The sequence below is a fragment of the Drosophila miranda genome (assembly GCF_003369915.1).
Source record: "Drosophila miranda strain MSH22 chromosome Y unlocalized genomic scaffold, D.miranda_PacBio2.1 Contig_Y2_pilon, whole genome shotgun sequence".
NCBI classification, from domain to species: Eukaryota; Metazoa; Arthropoda; class Insecta; order Diptera; family Drosophilidae; genus Drosophila; species Drosophila miranda.
In genome coordinates, this window is record NW_022881614.1 from 26,123,859 (window position 1) to 26,139,742 (window position 15,884).

General features: G+C 50.6%; 1 protein-coding gene across 1 annotated transcript in view; it reads right to left on the reverse strand.

Moving 5' to 3' along the window:
• Window positions 1-9,237, reverse strand: part of LOC117192251 (epidermal growth factor receptor-like) — a 90,340-nt gene extending 81,103 nt beyond the window's left edge. The window contains exon 1 of the mRNA XM_033396916.1: window positions 7,961-9,237. Coding sequence (XP_033252807.1) covers window positions 7,961-8,087 — 127 coding nt within the window. The 5' untranslated portion in view covers window positions 8,088-9,237. The remainder of the gene's footprint in view (window positions 1-7,960) is intronic.
• Window positions 9,238-15,884: the final 6,647 nt, after the last annotated feature.

Here is a 15,884-nt window from a genome sequence, read left to right on the forward strand (position 1 = left end):
AAAATTGTGGATGCCACAGATTTTCGTCCTTTGTGGGGGCGGAAGTGGGCGGGGCAAAGTTTTGAAATATTCTTGTAGCAGTGACATATCACAGAAGTCTGGATCCAAAACATCGTTGCTCTAGCTCTTATAGTCTTTGAGCACTAGGCGCTGAAGGGGACGGACAGACGGACAGACGGACGGACGGACAGACAGACAGGGCTCAATCGACTCGGCTATTGATGCTGATCAAGCATATATATACTTTATGGGGTCGGAAACGATTCCTTCTGGACGTTACACACATCCACTTTTACCACAAATCTAATATACCCCAATACTCATTTTGAGTATCTGGTATAAAAACAGAACAGAGGGAGAGGGAGAGGGCGAGGGAAAAGGCGAGCAATGTTTAAATAAAATATGAAATGTTGGCAATTATTGAGCGGGGGAAAAAGAGCTCCAGCTGCGAGAACGATCCCTCGTCAGATAGTATGATCGGTGGCCGCCTACTACGACGGTGGCCACTGGGTGACCACTGGGCACGTCCATGGCTGAGCGAGCGAGTGGAGAAGCTTCTCTAGCATCTGGAATGGAGTGGAATGGAGTGTACATTGACCCATCGAACAGCTAGAGAGAGGCTGAGAGATATCAATCAAAACTCCAGCGGATCGTTAACTTCGGGCTCCACTCGTGGCATCGGGGCACCGCTTGTGGCACACAACATGGCGCAAATAAGGCAAGACTCTCATGTCCACATCCAGATTCAGAGGCTCCTGCTTGCTTTAATTAAAGCGAAGACAAAGGGTACAAACCAAACACACACACAGAGAGAGAGAGAGAGGGGGAGAGACAGGGAACAGCAGCAGCATCCAGGAATGGAGAGACCAAGTCTCTCGCTATGGTCTGTAGGATGCCACTTGGCAATTGATCACAATTATGTCGCTGCTGCTGCTGCTGCTGCCAGGCCTTATTGGTGGGTCAGTGTGGCAGGGCCCGCCATATTGGGACCGATGGTAGATGGAAAATTCACATAATTTCCAGCTGACAATTCGGTCAGAGAGTGCAAAAAGCCAGTTAGATCCGTACATTGGTGAAAGTTTCCACCGGCAGAGCGGCACTTGGCGGCGGCGGCGGCGCCATCATCGACTCTCCTCAGCATAGATTATGTTTTTCTGTGGCAAACAAAGCCAGCCCGAGCCCCAGCAGGAGGGGCTGGTTGAGGGGGAGGGGGAGGGTAGGAGGTGAAAAAAAATGAAATAAAGTAAAGCATTAATTACTTCCGGAGCAAACAGAGAGCTTAAGACGAGGCTGTGGACAGAGCCAGAGCCAGAGCCAGACCCAAGACCTGTACCGGTTTGTGGCTAAGACCCAAAAAGTAAACCCAGAGCCACAGCCAGACCCAGAGCCAGACCCAGAAAATGTTTCCCCTGTCAGCGGGTGTTCATCAAAATTCAATGAGTACTGCGCTGTGCCTCTGCCTCTGCCCCTGCCTCTGCCACGATCTTCAGTTCTTAGCACAGTTTGTTAATCAGTTTTTTGTGCCCATTGTTGTTGTGTTTTTTCGCTGGCATATAATGTGAAAATGAATGCCCAAAAGCCCAACATCAATCTCCGCTCCAGACTCTGAAAAAAAAGCAGCAGCAAGAACTATGCTGCATGCCATATTATATGTCTTATGCCGCATAAGTGGTATACGAGTATATATTCGGAATGGCGTCGTGTTCGAATTCCTATTCCGATTCCAAGAGTGCTGACTGCTGAATCTTGGAATTGTTCGTACTGCCACTCGTACTCGTACCCGTACTCATATTTATATTCATATTCCTTCCAAAAACGTGCTGAGCCTAACAAAAGCCATGATATTTGTGTTGCTGTGTTGGGGGTTTTTTCTGGGTTACGTTACGCTGTGATGTGCCTACATGTGTACACGGTGTTGTCTGTCGTGGAGGTGACTCTACTTAGTGCTGCAATCAGCACAAAGTCAATAGAAGCAGCAGAGGCCAGAGGTCAGAGGTTAGCAGACAAACATAGGGGAGATAGTAGTCTCCAAGATGATGTTGCTGTCGTGGCTTACATACAAGTGTAGCGTGCCACGAGCAGCAGCAGCAACAGGGCAACATGGTGGAACGAGCCCCGACTCGAATCTTCCAAGAACATGAAAACTACGTGATCGCCATGACAATTTCCCAATAGTTCGAGTAAAATACACACACACACGATCAATACCCATATATGTACCAGAAGGGGTGCGGGTGCGGGTGCGGGGCACATCGGTTTACAAATATAATTATATACATATAGTTTCATGTAGACACTCCCTCCGACTTTGGATCGCTTTGGACTTTACTTTCGTGCATGCCAATGTCTGTCATTCGACTTTCGGCATTGTGACATGCCAAGAATCAGAATCGGGCTTCGATTGGGAGTAATATGTAATCTCATCACTTATAGGGAGTGGAGTGGAGTGCTCCCATGGACTCATAATCTGACACACTAATCGCTCTTCCAGATGGGAAATGTCTCACGTTTATGTGTGTGTGTGTGTGTGTGTGTATGGAATACCATCCGAATGGCATTATGTATGCCAGAGACGTTCGGCGGTGGGCATGTCAAAGATGGCTACATGGCTTATGGGTGCGGAGTCCCAAATGAATTCGGCCAATACGAGTGCCAGTACGAGTGCAAGTGCCAGCGATAGCCATTAACCCTAGTGTGGTGCCTTTTAACCCCAGAGACACAGGCCACAATCGCTTGCAGCATCATCATCAACCTCAAATTACATCCGCTGCAACAGCACCGGCAACAGCAGCAGCAGAACTCGCACTCTTTCTAGTAGAACCGGCAACATTCTGGACGCGGCCCAAACAATTACTTGCCACATGTGGCCACATGTGGCCACATGCCCTGCCCCGCGAGTGTGTCTGTAATCTATGCGGCCAATCTGATGCATGGAGGATGGTCCAACAGGTAGAGAGACACTGGCGGCGGCCTGTCGCTATTCCATCATCGTAATTAGCGCGATGCCGCTGCTGCTTTTGCGGCAGCGACAGTGGCAACAGCGGAAATTCCAGGCAGGAAAATCGCTTCGGATGCGGACCATAACGATTTTCTTTAGTGATTTTTCCAGCACACCGACACAAGCGCACAATCCTTGCGTGGACACAAAAAAAAACCTGTCTATCGGCACCGGATGGCCAGCGCCGGATGGGGCGGGCTCTTGGGCGGACAGTGGACTGTGGATGGATGCTGGGCATGGGGATTGGGTAGGCATTCTGGATGTTTTGTCATCGCAGCATTCTGGCAGGAAGCGGGAACCGGATCGATCTATGCTGGAGTGCAGCAGAAGTGTTGAAAGCGTGGGGAGCCGCAAGCCGTTCGCATATAAATCATTTTGGGGCCGGGCATTGCAAAACTGTTCCCCTTGTCTGCAGAGCAGAGCTCCCCCTATTTAGTGCATTCCGGAGAACTGATCTCCGGCGATCTCGCTGGAGTGCCGCAATTAATTTATAATTAACCGCAATTAATGTTATACAATTTTTATGGAAAGTTGAGCCCAGTCGTTGGGGGGGAGGGGCACGAGAGGAGGGAGACGGCGCCCTAGCCAGCAGGGAAAAGTAATATGAGTTCTGCCACCCCTACCCCCCTGCCCTGTGCATAACCCGACCCACATTATCCGTTACAAACCTTTATTTTTCGGCTCGATCTGGTTCGTGTGTGCGTGAGAGATGCTTCCAATTCCAAACTCTACGTGCGACGCCGATGCTGCCGATGCGGCCGATGCCTGCCCGCTCTGTGCCCCCAACTGTTGCCACTTTAATTGTTTTTAATTAACGCAAACGCTTTCGACTTCGACTCGGCATCAACATTCCAATTTTCCCAATCCTCTGCACAGCCCCGCCCTGCCCTTCTGGGAGATCTCTGATATGGAAACTTTCGTCATCGTTTGACTTTAATATTTCTCTGGTTCGTCTATTGAGTTTCGGAATGGAATGATTTTTGAAAGCTTGTCAGCAGCAAGTGGGGTGCGGTCGGTCCCCTTACGATTGCACACACACACACACACACAACTCACCCATAGATACAGATACAGATACAGATACACAGCGGGAGCTTCTTGAACTGTCGCTGAGTGTTGTGATGCATGCGACGCTTCGTACAATAAAAAACTGTCAATGATTCACATTCGGTCTACATGTGACCCCGCCGCCATCAAGGGGTTAACTCTCCCTCTCGCTGGGATCTAAGCGCGAAAAGACGCGGGGAGTCGGAGAGGCGGGAGAGGCGCTCCCTACCTTCCATACGAACGCTTCTCTTTGTAATTATGCAAGATCACTGCCAGACAAAGCGGACATCGGACCGCGGACAGCGGACAACGTTGACCTTTGAATTGTGACGGTGACTGTGACTCTGCCTTGAATCTGCCTTATTATGTTCGTAAGCGTTTTCCGGCCCCCAGAACCGAACAGAACCTTCCACAGAATAGCCAAAAACCAACAAACACGGCAGAAGACAAACAATGTGGCTGCCTCGTCCGGCTTGGATTTGTGGAAGGAACAGAAGAAGAACAAGAACGGGGCAGAGACAGACTCAAAAGAAGTTGCTGATGATGGAGATGGTGCGGAGCTGATGGAGAAGGAGGAGGCCAGAGCTGGCTATTACAGACGAGAAGAAGCTGAAGCTGAGGCAGTGCTTGCTCTTTGGGGTAATCCGATGCCCGGGCTCTCAGCTTACCAAAACGACATATAGTGCATGCCCCACCTCCGCCTTCAACCTCCTGCCGCTCCGCTTACGCCCTACGTTGATGTTGCAAGTGCCCCCTTCACTTCACTAATTGCAGTGTCTCTGTCTTCGTGTGTTTATCTCATGATCCACACAATGTGGCAAAGGGTTAGGGATCTGGCATCGCTTCGCATCGAATCTCATCCCATTTCAGGCCATCCAATGCCGCAACAGATTTCTATAAATCTGCAACCCCTCTGGCAGGGGGAACAGACCGCACCACGACGCATGCGTCATGGGCAACAAATGGGGGCAGGCTGGCGCTGCCGTTGATTGGGCCAGCACTTAACCTCCTTGGCCGAGAGAACGAGCCGAAGCAGCTCTGTCTAGCCACCCCATTGGCGGCCCCAGCTGCGGCAGGGGCAGGGGCAGGGGCAAATGCAAATGAGGCAAACAAATGTGCACAAATGTTCAACAAATCAGACAAACGAAACGAAATAGAGGAGAATCGAAAATACAATCTATACACACTCGTCTCGTATGCGAGAATACACGTATACGATCGTAATAAAATCAACAAAAAAACAAACGGCCAACAATAAATAATTTTTAAACAATCAGAATGGATCCCCTCATCTGCCCCCCTGCCCTGCCCCGCCTGTGCCCCAGGCAGCCTGCCCCATCCTCTGCTCCTCCGCTCATTTTATTTCAATTTTCTCACCAAAAGGAAAACTTGCAGTTGCATGCGCCAGCTGGGAAGCGGGGAGCAGGGAGCGGGGAAAATGGAAGTGAAAAGTTCCTGCTGGAGCGATGGGAAACATTTCGGGGCACAGGAAATTGATTATTATTTATGATTGCAACCAGGTCTCCCCCCCCCCCCCCTCTCCGTCCCACGCTGCCTCTTAGCATACGCATACGTGAGAATCCAAGTACTCAAGTATCCCCCAAATGAAACAAAGAAACGAAAATAAAAGAAGATGGAAAGTATCTGGCGGATGCAATACAGTAACAGTGGCAGTCCGCAGAGATGCTCAGATACGGATCCAGAACAGAACCTGCTGGTGGCTCTCGAGTGGGCGCTTGCCCTCTTCATAATTAGAGACATGAGGAGTGCAGCGTGAAGCATGCAGCATGCAGCATGCAACTCTCCTCAAGTGGTTTTCCAGATTCCACGTTTTCCATCTAAAAGGACTCTGTGCCGCGTATGGGGAACATGGGAACTTTCTGCTTGTGCATCCGCCAGGAGCATAAATATGGCCAGGCATGTCCTTTATGAAACCCGATACTTATGGATGGTCCCTGGGTCTGTCGAGGAGAAAGCAGAACCTGAGACGTGGGCGAGCCTTAGGGCCCTAGGACTTACCTGCCCCCCGAACCCAATCGCAGTCATATTTTTTTAAGCGAAAGACCTGAAAAACACGACCGACACTCGACTCGCCTCGTCGGGACAATGGCAGTGTCGCGCGATCCTTTGCCGGCCACTTAGCCGGTTCCTGTCTCTCGAGTCCTTTTCGCTGGAACCTCCTCAGGCCCGAACACAGACACCACTTAACGGCACTCTGTCTAATGCTATTTGTTTTCTTCTAATCCACCTTTGGCTTTTTAGCTCCGATAAGAAGCCGGCTGCCGTCGTGATTCACTCGCAGGCAAAGGTCTGCCAAAGTTTATTGGTGCATTTCCAAAAATACAAACTAAAACGCGTATCGCAGTCACTGTCGGTCGGAGGCGGGGCGGGGCCTCTCAAGTGGGATCTCCCCGCTTGAAAAGAGTAAATATCGCATTTAATTGAACCACTCTCGTCATGTCTGTCGATTCGATCCTATCTTGGCCATAATATGCTCAGGTTTACCGCTCCGACGAATGAATCCTACAGACTCATTATTTATGTTAATGTTTGGCCCATCCACATTTAACATTGCACAATTCCCACAGGACGGAGACAGAACCAGTTGTGGAAAAACAGATGAAATTGGCCAACTATCGTACGCCGATACTCGTACGGGGTATACTCGTACGGGCAAACGGAAATGCATTTCAGGTTGCAATTATGGACACAACCAGTGGATGAAATGATCTTAACCTGATCAATCCAGATTCAACAGAACTGCATCCAGCGAATGTTTCGGATGGTCTCTTATGAAGACTCCCTTATCTTACTCCTAAAAAATAGGGTAGGATATCTGGTTAGGCTTAGATATGGCAATGCTTTACCCATATACCCTTTGCCGAAAAGGGTAGCTGGCCCGACATGGCCATATCACACAGCTAAGAAGGCTGCAACTGCAACGAGCCAAAACTTATAATTTATAAGCTGGTTTCCTTGTTCCACGTTTAAGCAAAGGAAAAAAAACACCTGCAGGTCGCTCTCTCTCTTCCACTGTCAGCCACTGACTGTCGCTGTGTTGCGCATGCGCATGCGATGTATTTGATACCCTAGGGGAATGGAATACTTTCTGGGCTCCGACAAAATCATCATACCCTCATCAAAGGGTATACAGAAACAGCAAGCCCAGAGCAAAACCAGTTTCTGCATCACCAACAAAAGAGGGGAGTGTGGAGCAGAAGAAGAAGAAAGGCAAAAGGTAGTGCTGGGGCCACAGGGGTGGGTAAACGCTCAAAGCATTTGCCGTTGTCCATGCAAATGGGGTAATAGAAAAAAATTTGAATAAGCATTTGTGCATTTCATTCCACTGTGCTGTGCTCTGCCTCTACCCCACGATGTTGTCATTTTTAACGAGCCAAATACTGCAGTGGCACAGACAATATTCATTCATATTTAGGAGATGCTTAATGGGAACTGGGGCCGCCGCTACCTGGACCAGGAATAGGTAGAAAAAAAGGTAAGGCAGAAAGACGAGACGAAAGGAAACACCTTGTTTTCGAACACTGGGAAATCACGCTGCGCTGCGCTGCTGAAAGGGCAGATTCAGTGCCAGCAACAGATGCACGATGTGCTGTGCAGAGGGATTGAGAAACGCATCGCATTGAGAGAGATATGGATACGAGGCATTTCCTCCGCTGAAATCTGAATTAATCGAATCTCTTTTATCACTGCTGGGTGCTAGTGCTCCCTCCGCAATCTTTGTCTGTGGCGTCTTTTGTCTGCATTTTCGCCCATGAATGATGTATCATCATGCACCTCGCCAGTGCCCCGTATCTGTATCTGTATCCGTATCTCTATGCGTATCTGGCAGTATCTCTGCAGTTCCTTCAGATCCACAAAAATTGGCACAAAAGGAGGGACCTGGAAAATGGTTACCTTTCATATTGTCATGCTTCACATAGCCGGTATCGCTGGACGACGAGGCCGACGAGGCCGATGCGGCAGCTGCCAGGCAGACGAGGATCAGCACTGCGATCCCCATCGATCCGGGACTCCTGGTCATGGTTTGGCGCTTTCTATTCCCCGTTATATCCTTTTGGGGGCTCCGTTTTCCTGGGGCTGGCTTTGCTTATTTTCATAAGCTGTACAAACACACGATTCGCTTCGGGCTCGGTTGGTTCTGTTTTTGTTTATTTCAGATAAGATAAGATTCAGTTTATTTCGCTATAATTCGTAATGGGCAAGGGGTTGCGGTGTGCGGGACTGCTGCGGCTAGTGAAGCGTAACGTGCCCCATCTCAGAGCCAGACTTAGCCCGGCCAGAACCAGCCGCCAGTTCTGTCACTGGCGGAAGACGCGGAACCGTATATTCCGAGTGTGTATAAAGATAAACTTTATATTATATTATTCTTTTTGCGCTGGCAAGTGTTTCGCCGAAATCTGTTTTTAGCGAGCGATTTCACGGAACGCGAACGCGAAATAAATGCGAAACGCGAACGATCGCGTTTGAGTTAACGTGTTTACAGGTCGCGCGGGGGCGGAGTGGTACAGAGCGCGAGGCCAACTGTCATGGCTAATACCAACGCAACGAGCAATGGGCGATCATTCACACGCGCACACACACACACACACACACCCGTGTGGTGAGCGGGCAGTAGAATACCACCACAGCATGTCACAGCTTGTCGTATGAGGCGACTAAGAAGACACGGGGATGTTCTGCTCCCTCTAAAGAGCACTAAAGCAACTCGTAACCGCCGGCACAAGCCAGGTATCCCCCGGATAGGTCTAACACACTTGTGAAACACCTAGCTAATACGAGAAGGCGACTAAGACGGAGACCAGTAAAGTCTTAGGATAGGAACTGGACCCCCCTTTTTTTGGATTGATGACCCCAGGGCTGACGGAAGCCAGCATTCTAGCACTTTAGTACGCGGAATGAAACCCCGCCGAAATGGCTGCTAGGTTAATGCTGCTTCTGCCCCCGTCCCGTGAAAAATTGGCAAATCTCTAAGCACGCTCCTTGTTCCGTAGCCATTAAATTGGACGTACAGGCTCAGTTGAGTCACTCCTGACTAGCGCGGATCCGGCTCTGAACTCCCGACCCCATAAGGGCGGGAGTCAACCCTCGCATGGCCTCCCTGCTTGCATAGACAACCATGGGATCATAACGCGACTGTACAACAGACAAGGACAACGGCTTACGAGTTGGGACCCAACCAAATAAGTAAAAGTATCACACCCATAACGACGAACGACTCAGAAGGCTTCAATAAAAGCAAAAAAATGGCGAGAACGCCAACTGGTGAGCGGACCGACGCCCCGCTGCCGGCCCTCCCTGGCCCGGAGCAGCACCAAAAAGCTCAGGGCAGCACAGCGCTGCGCGATCTAGGACGCTATCCAGCTGCACGACGAAGGAGCTAAGGCGGTGATTAGGACCCACCAGTCCTCTCAGACGTCACCGATTTTCAGACCTCTCCCGGAGCCTAAGAGGAAACAGGCTGCAGGTGCACCAACACCCCGGACAAAGAGGACCAAGGCAGCGGTCGAGGTCCACACCACACCAGGAGTAGCAGTTGAAAAGGACGCCCACGCTGAAAGGGAGAGAAAGGAGCCGGAGGAGACCCCATTTCTGACGGTGACCAACCGGCGCAGAAGGAAGAGGCCGCAAAAGCCGACTGGAGCGCTCGCGGACAAGACGCGACCAGACGCCATCGTCATTGCCACCAAAGGTGAAAAGACCTATGCAGAGATACTGCGCAAGGTTAGGACGGACGAAACCCTGCGTGGACTCGGTGATGCGGTCGCCAGGATCAGGAGGACCCAAAAAGGAGAGCTACTTCTACAGCTCAACAAGTCGGGAGAGGAGACGGAGACGTTTAAAAGCCTGGTAGCCAATACGCTGAAGGAGCACGCAGAAGTCCGTAGCCTGTCGCACCGGGTGACCGTAGAGTGCAAGGACCTGGACGAAATAACCACCACGGAGGATATATGCGAGGCTCTGAGAAGCCAGGTGGAATTGGCGGAGCTGTCTGCGGATGACATCCAGCTGAGAAAGGCATACGGCGGAACCCAGACGGCCACAATCAGGCTGCCAGCGGAGAGCGCTCAAAAGGCTCTGAAAATAGGAGTCCTAAAAGTAGGCTGGGTAAGATGCAGACTGCGTGAGCTAATCAGCGTCACCAAATGCATATGGCACGACAGTGCAGTAGCAAAGTAGATAGGTCCAAGCTGTGTAGAAGATGTGGAAAGGAGAACCACCTGGCAAAGGACTGTAGCCTGGAACCACAGTGCATGCTCTGCAAGGGAACGAGCGCAGACTGGAAGCACGTGGCCGGCAGCGGTAGATGCCCCCAGTTTAGGAACGCCCTGACTAAAAGATCAGCATGAGGTGTACTCAGCTGAACTTAAACCATTGCGAAGCTGCTCAGTCTCTCCTGAGACAAGCAGTCAGGGAGAGGAAGACCGAAGTCGTGCTCATCTGCGAGCCATTCAGGGCGATACCAGGAAGCGGTTGGACCAGCAGCAGTTGCGGCAAGGCGGCCATCTGGGCCGTACAAATCCACCCCCAGGAGATATGCGCAGCCAACGAAGGATTTGTTAGAGCGAGGCTTAGAGAGGTAACCTTCTATAGCTGCTATGCCCCGCCGAGCTGGGACCTAGCGCGCTTCCAAAGTATGCTAGCGCATATAGCGGAAGACGCGCGCGGAAGAGCCCCCGTAATAATAGCGGGAGACTTTAATGCGTGGTCCGTAGAGTGGGGCAGTAAGGAAACCAACGCCAGAGGCACGTGTCTGCTCGAGGAATTTGCGTCCTTGGACGTAATACTCGCAAACGATGGCAGGAAGCTAACCTACTTCAAGGCGGGTCGAGGGTCCATTATCGACCTAACCTTCATGAGCGTCTCACTCCATAGGGGAGCTACGTGGAGAGTAAGCGAGGAGTTTACGTTCAGCGACCACCAGGCGATCCACTTCGAATGCGGAGCAGCAACGAAAAGACAGCTAGCCAAAATTACCGGACCTAAATGGAAGGGCGACCACCTGGATGTGGAAACCTTCACGGAATATCTGCGCAACGCCAGCTGGAGCCCTGCGCGAGAAACGGCAGAGGGCCTGGCTCAGAAACTGGCGAAGCTCATGGAGGAGGTATGTGATGTGGCAATGCCAAGAAGGAAGCCTTGCAAAAGAGGAGCGCCCTGCTACTGGTGGAATGCGGAGGTTAACCAGCTAAGGAAAGCCTGCCTACGAGCAAGACGGTGCTACCAGAGAGCACGAGGTCGGCCTGAGTTCGAAACCAGGGGAGAGGAACTCCGATCAGCGAAAAGAGCCCTTAAACGTGCCATAAAGAAGAGCAAGTCAGCCTGCTTCAGGCAGATATGCGAGAAGGCGGACGTCAACCCTTGGGGGACGGCATATAAGGTCGTCACCAAGAGGATAAGGAGCCAGTCAACACCGGAAGTGACCTGCCCGATCCTGCTTCGTAGCATCGTGGAGGCCCTATTCCCACAGCACCCGTATAGGGAGGAAAGCGTCTCGAGCCAAGACTCCGAGCTGTGGCAACAGATTTCTGTTGAGGAGGTGATAGCGGCTACCAGGAGAATTGGGGATAAAAAGGCACCAGGACCGGACGGTATCCCAAACAAGGCATTGAAGCTTGGAGCAACCACCAGACCAGAAGTATTTGTTGACACGTTCAACAAATGCCTACGGGAAGGAGTGTTTCCAGAGCAGTGGAAAGTTCAGCGGCTAATACTTCTACCCAAAGGAAATAAGTCCCCGGAGGAACCATCAGGATACCGCCCAATATGTTTGCTGGATACGGTCGGCAAAACCCTGGAGAGAATCGTCTACAACCGACTGCAAGTTGTGATCCAGGAGAAGGAGGCCTTATCGGAGTCCCAGTACGGATTCCGGATTGCCAAATCAACGGTCGACGCCATCAAGGCAGTCACCGACATTGCATCCAGAGCGATCGAGGGAATAAGATGGAGATTCGGCACAAAGGAGTACTGCGCGGTGGTGACCCTGGATATCCGTAACGCGTTTAACTCAGCGAACTGGTCTCGGATAAACGAGGCGCTCGGGAGAATTGGAGTTCCCACCTACCTGCTTCGGATAATAGCCAGCTACCTGTCGGGTAGGGTACTGAGGTACGAGACGGAGGAGGGACCAAAGCTCTACAGGGTGACAGCCGGAGTTCCACAGGGATCAGTCTTAGGACCTCTACTGTGGAACATAATGTACGACGACGTCCTGAGACTCCAGCTCCCGCAGGGATGCACGCTTGTCGGTTTCGCTGACGATCTCGCCCTGGTCGTGGTAGCCAAAGAGCTCCGAGATGTCGAGGCGACGGCCAGCGAGGCAATCCGGATTGTATCCAACTGGATGGAAAACGCGGGATTGGACCTGGCTGGCCACAAAACGGAGGCTGTACTCATCACGAGTCGGAAGAAGGTGGAGTACGCGACGTTTCGCGTGGGGAATGCGACTATTAAGTCGCAGGAGTCAATCCGGTACCTAGGCGTGATGCTGGATAACCGATTGAACTACCGGGCCCACATCGAGTACGTGAGTCAAAAAGCCTCCCGGATGCAGGCAGCACTCGCAAGGATGCTCCCCAATATTGGTGGACCCAAGGCAGGTCGTCGCATACTCCTGGCGAGAGTAGTGGCCTCGATCCTACTGTACGCTGCGCCGGTGTGGTCTTCAACCCTATCCGGCAACATGAGTCTAAGAAGAAAGATGTCAGTGCCATATCGGCTCTGCGCTCTTCGAGTAGTGTCTGGATATAGGACGGTGTCGGATAACGCAGCCCTGGTCCTCGCGGCCATGATACCGGTGGATATACTAGCGCTCGAGATGACGCATGTATATGAAGCGCGCGCAGGGATGCGAACTAATGCATCGCTAGAGACCATCCGTGCGTCGGAAAGGCGGGCGTCGATAGAAAAATGGCAGGCAAGATGGGACACGGCCACAAATGGACGGTGGACCCATAGACTAATCCCGGACATTGAGCCATGGATAGGGCGGAGAAGCGGAGAGATGAACTACCACCTCACCCAATTCCTGACGGGTCACGGAGGATACAGGAAGTATCTACATAGGTTCAAACACGAGGATACTCCCGAGTGTCCTGACTCTTCGAATGAGAGCGAGGATCCGGAGCATGTGATCTACCACTGCACGAGGTACCGCTCAAGTGCAGAGTATTTCCCACGACCAGAGGAGCTAATGGCGTTCATGACGGAGTCCGACGAGAACTGGCAGCGCGTTAGCAACACCCTAATAGCCATCCAGAGCGATCTGAGAAGATGCGAAAGGGAGCGACGCGTAGAGGAGAGTGCCTAACGTAGGCAACCCATCCCCGCGAAGTAATACTTTGCGGTGATCCCGCGGGGAATGAGGTGTGCAGCTGTGCGTGGTGGTGAGTTTAGCTGGGAAGCCCCGAAGGGGTAGTCCAGTTCGTTGACTGGTACGGGCCGGTCGCGTCTCTTAGAGATTCTCACCCGCAGTGGCGTATCCATGGAAAAAAAAAACACACACACACACCTCGTATGGGCCAAAAGCTCTGCTCTTGCTGTTGGTGGTGTAATGTAATAGTTGTTAACAAACTTGCACTCTCCCAGATTTGATAACTTGACTTGACTCTCCTTGATTTGATTGCTTCCCGTGGGATTGTTGGAGAGACTCCGCTTTGCAGAGGTATTATTTTGAGCAGTGCCGCAGTGCCACTGATGGCACTGATCCGCGCGAACAACCGTTAACCGACACAATGACAGCGACGTCGACGAGGGACATTGTTTAACCGTCAAGAGCGAAAATTGAAATGCCGCCTTCGTCGATTCTATCCGCGGGCCTGCTAACGATCTTATTGAGAAAAAATATTATATTACCATATAATAATGAGAAATATCGCAGAAAAATATTGGTATATTTACGGTATTTCTGAGGGTCAAACGGTCACACTGCTGCTGAGTCTTTGAATGGTCCATAAAAAAGGGTATGGGCTGTTGCCCAAAACCTAAGGCCAAGCTATATTTCAAAGCTGATGAACAATATTTTAGGAAGATAAATATAATGTGACTCATGGTATATTAAGCAAATGAGGTGGATTTTACATTGCAGGCATTACATTTTACAATGCTGTCCATACCCTCTTTTTCCTCCCATTATGTAGCAAATGTGTAGTAACCATGTAGAGTAGCCATGTAAAATGTAATAAATTAAACAAAATGTAGATCAATTAAGTCGAAAAACCTGGAATTTACTGCATGGCGTTCCGGAATAACTCTTAAAACGGCTCTTGGAACTCCGTCTGGACCCTGAGAAGCATGGCAAGCATAGGAAAGACAAGGATGGCCACGGAGAAGGCGACGGGAGTTAAAATTTGCATGGAAACGCTGAAAAAAAGGGAAGGAGAAGCTAAATCGGCCATGCGGGTAGGAGTAAAGATGGCGGCAAAAACGGCTCCGCAGCTTTTGGCTTCTAAACTGCTGTGCAAGAAACCAAACTTGTCGACGAACGTGTCGACAAACATGTCCACGAACACGACAACAAGCATGACATCAAACATTTCTACGACGAAAGAGAGAGAGAAGACTGACGCGGTTTGTGTGGCTTCCGTGAGTACGAAAAACGGAAGTAACCGCAAAATCATCGTTAACAAGTATTATGAGGGGGATAAAGGCCCATACATTGTTTGTATCGACAAAATGAGTGCGAATAATGCCAGAATTGCTATAAACCAGTTTGATCTATCCGATCTACTGCTGAAACAGGGCATTAGCGATATCGAGGAGGTTGCTAGAATGGGCTATGGCAGGTGCAAGATTGTGTGCGGGTCGGCGGAGTGTGCAAACGGGCTAGTGGAAAACAGTGTTTTCGCTGCTCAAGGGTACTCAACCCGAATCTTTAGGCACTTCGTCCAAAAAGCAGGGTTAATTTTTGGGATCCCCGGGCACAACTCGGAGGAACAGCTAGCGGAGCTTGTAACCTCGGATATCCCAATTGAGGAGATAGTTCGGATTACGCGAAGGGATAGAGCATCGGGGGAACGTGTACCTACTGGCAGGGTGAAACTCTGGTTCAGAGGAGAGCAGTTACCAACCAAAATCAATTTTCTATATTTTAAAGTAGAAGTGAAACCTTTTGTTCAGCTTATTCAATGTTTTAGGTGTTTTAGGTTTGGCCATCTGGCGCAACATTGCAAGAGTGGAGCGAAATGTTTCAAATGCGGACAAGATCACAGCAAAGATATTATCTGCTCAGGGCTGGTCTGTGCTAACTGCAAGGGGGAACATGCTGCCACCCACCCGCAGTGTGAGGCCAGGAAAAAAGCGTACGCCATTCAAAAGTGCATGACACTGGAAAACCTAACTAGAGCTGAGGTCAAGGCTAGATATCCGATCCTTTTTGATAGAACTTCCCCCAACCTAAGGGATCAAGGGGAATTTCCTAGACCCAGTTGGCAATCTAACCGCTCCCCTGAATTCTTAAATAACAGCTTAGAGTCCGCCAGGGAAATTCATTCTGTCACCTCTTTCGCGGAAGTGACCAAATCCAATAGGGTTGCCGCCCGGAACGCAGAGGCGGCCAAGGCAGCAGCCAACATGGCAGAGTGGAAGAACTCAATAAACTCAGACTACGTCCAAATGAGCGAGAAATTTGTGAGATCTTCATCCGTGGCATCTTCTCTGGCCCAGGATAAGCTAAACGCACTAGGAGCCAAACTCACAGCGTTCCTGATTGATCCAAACAACATCATTAAAGGGGATTCTTTAGCGAATAATTTTATTAAGGAAATTAGAGAATTTGTCAATGCTTCCAACGCAGAACTAGATAGGCGTCAGATTGCCC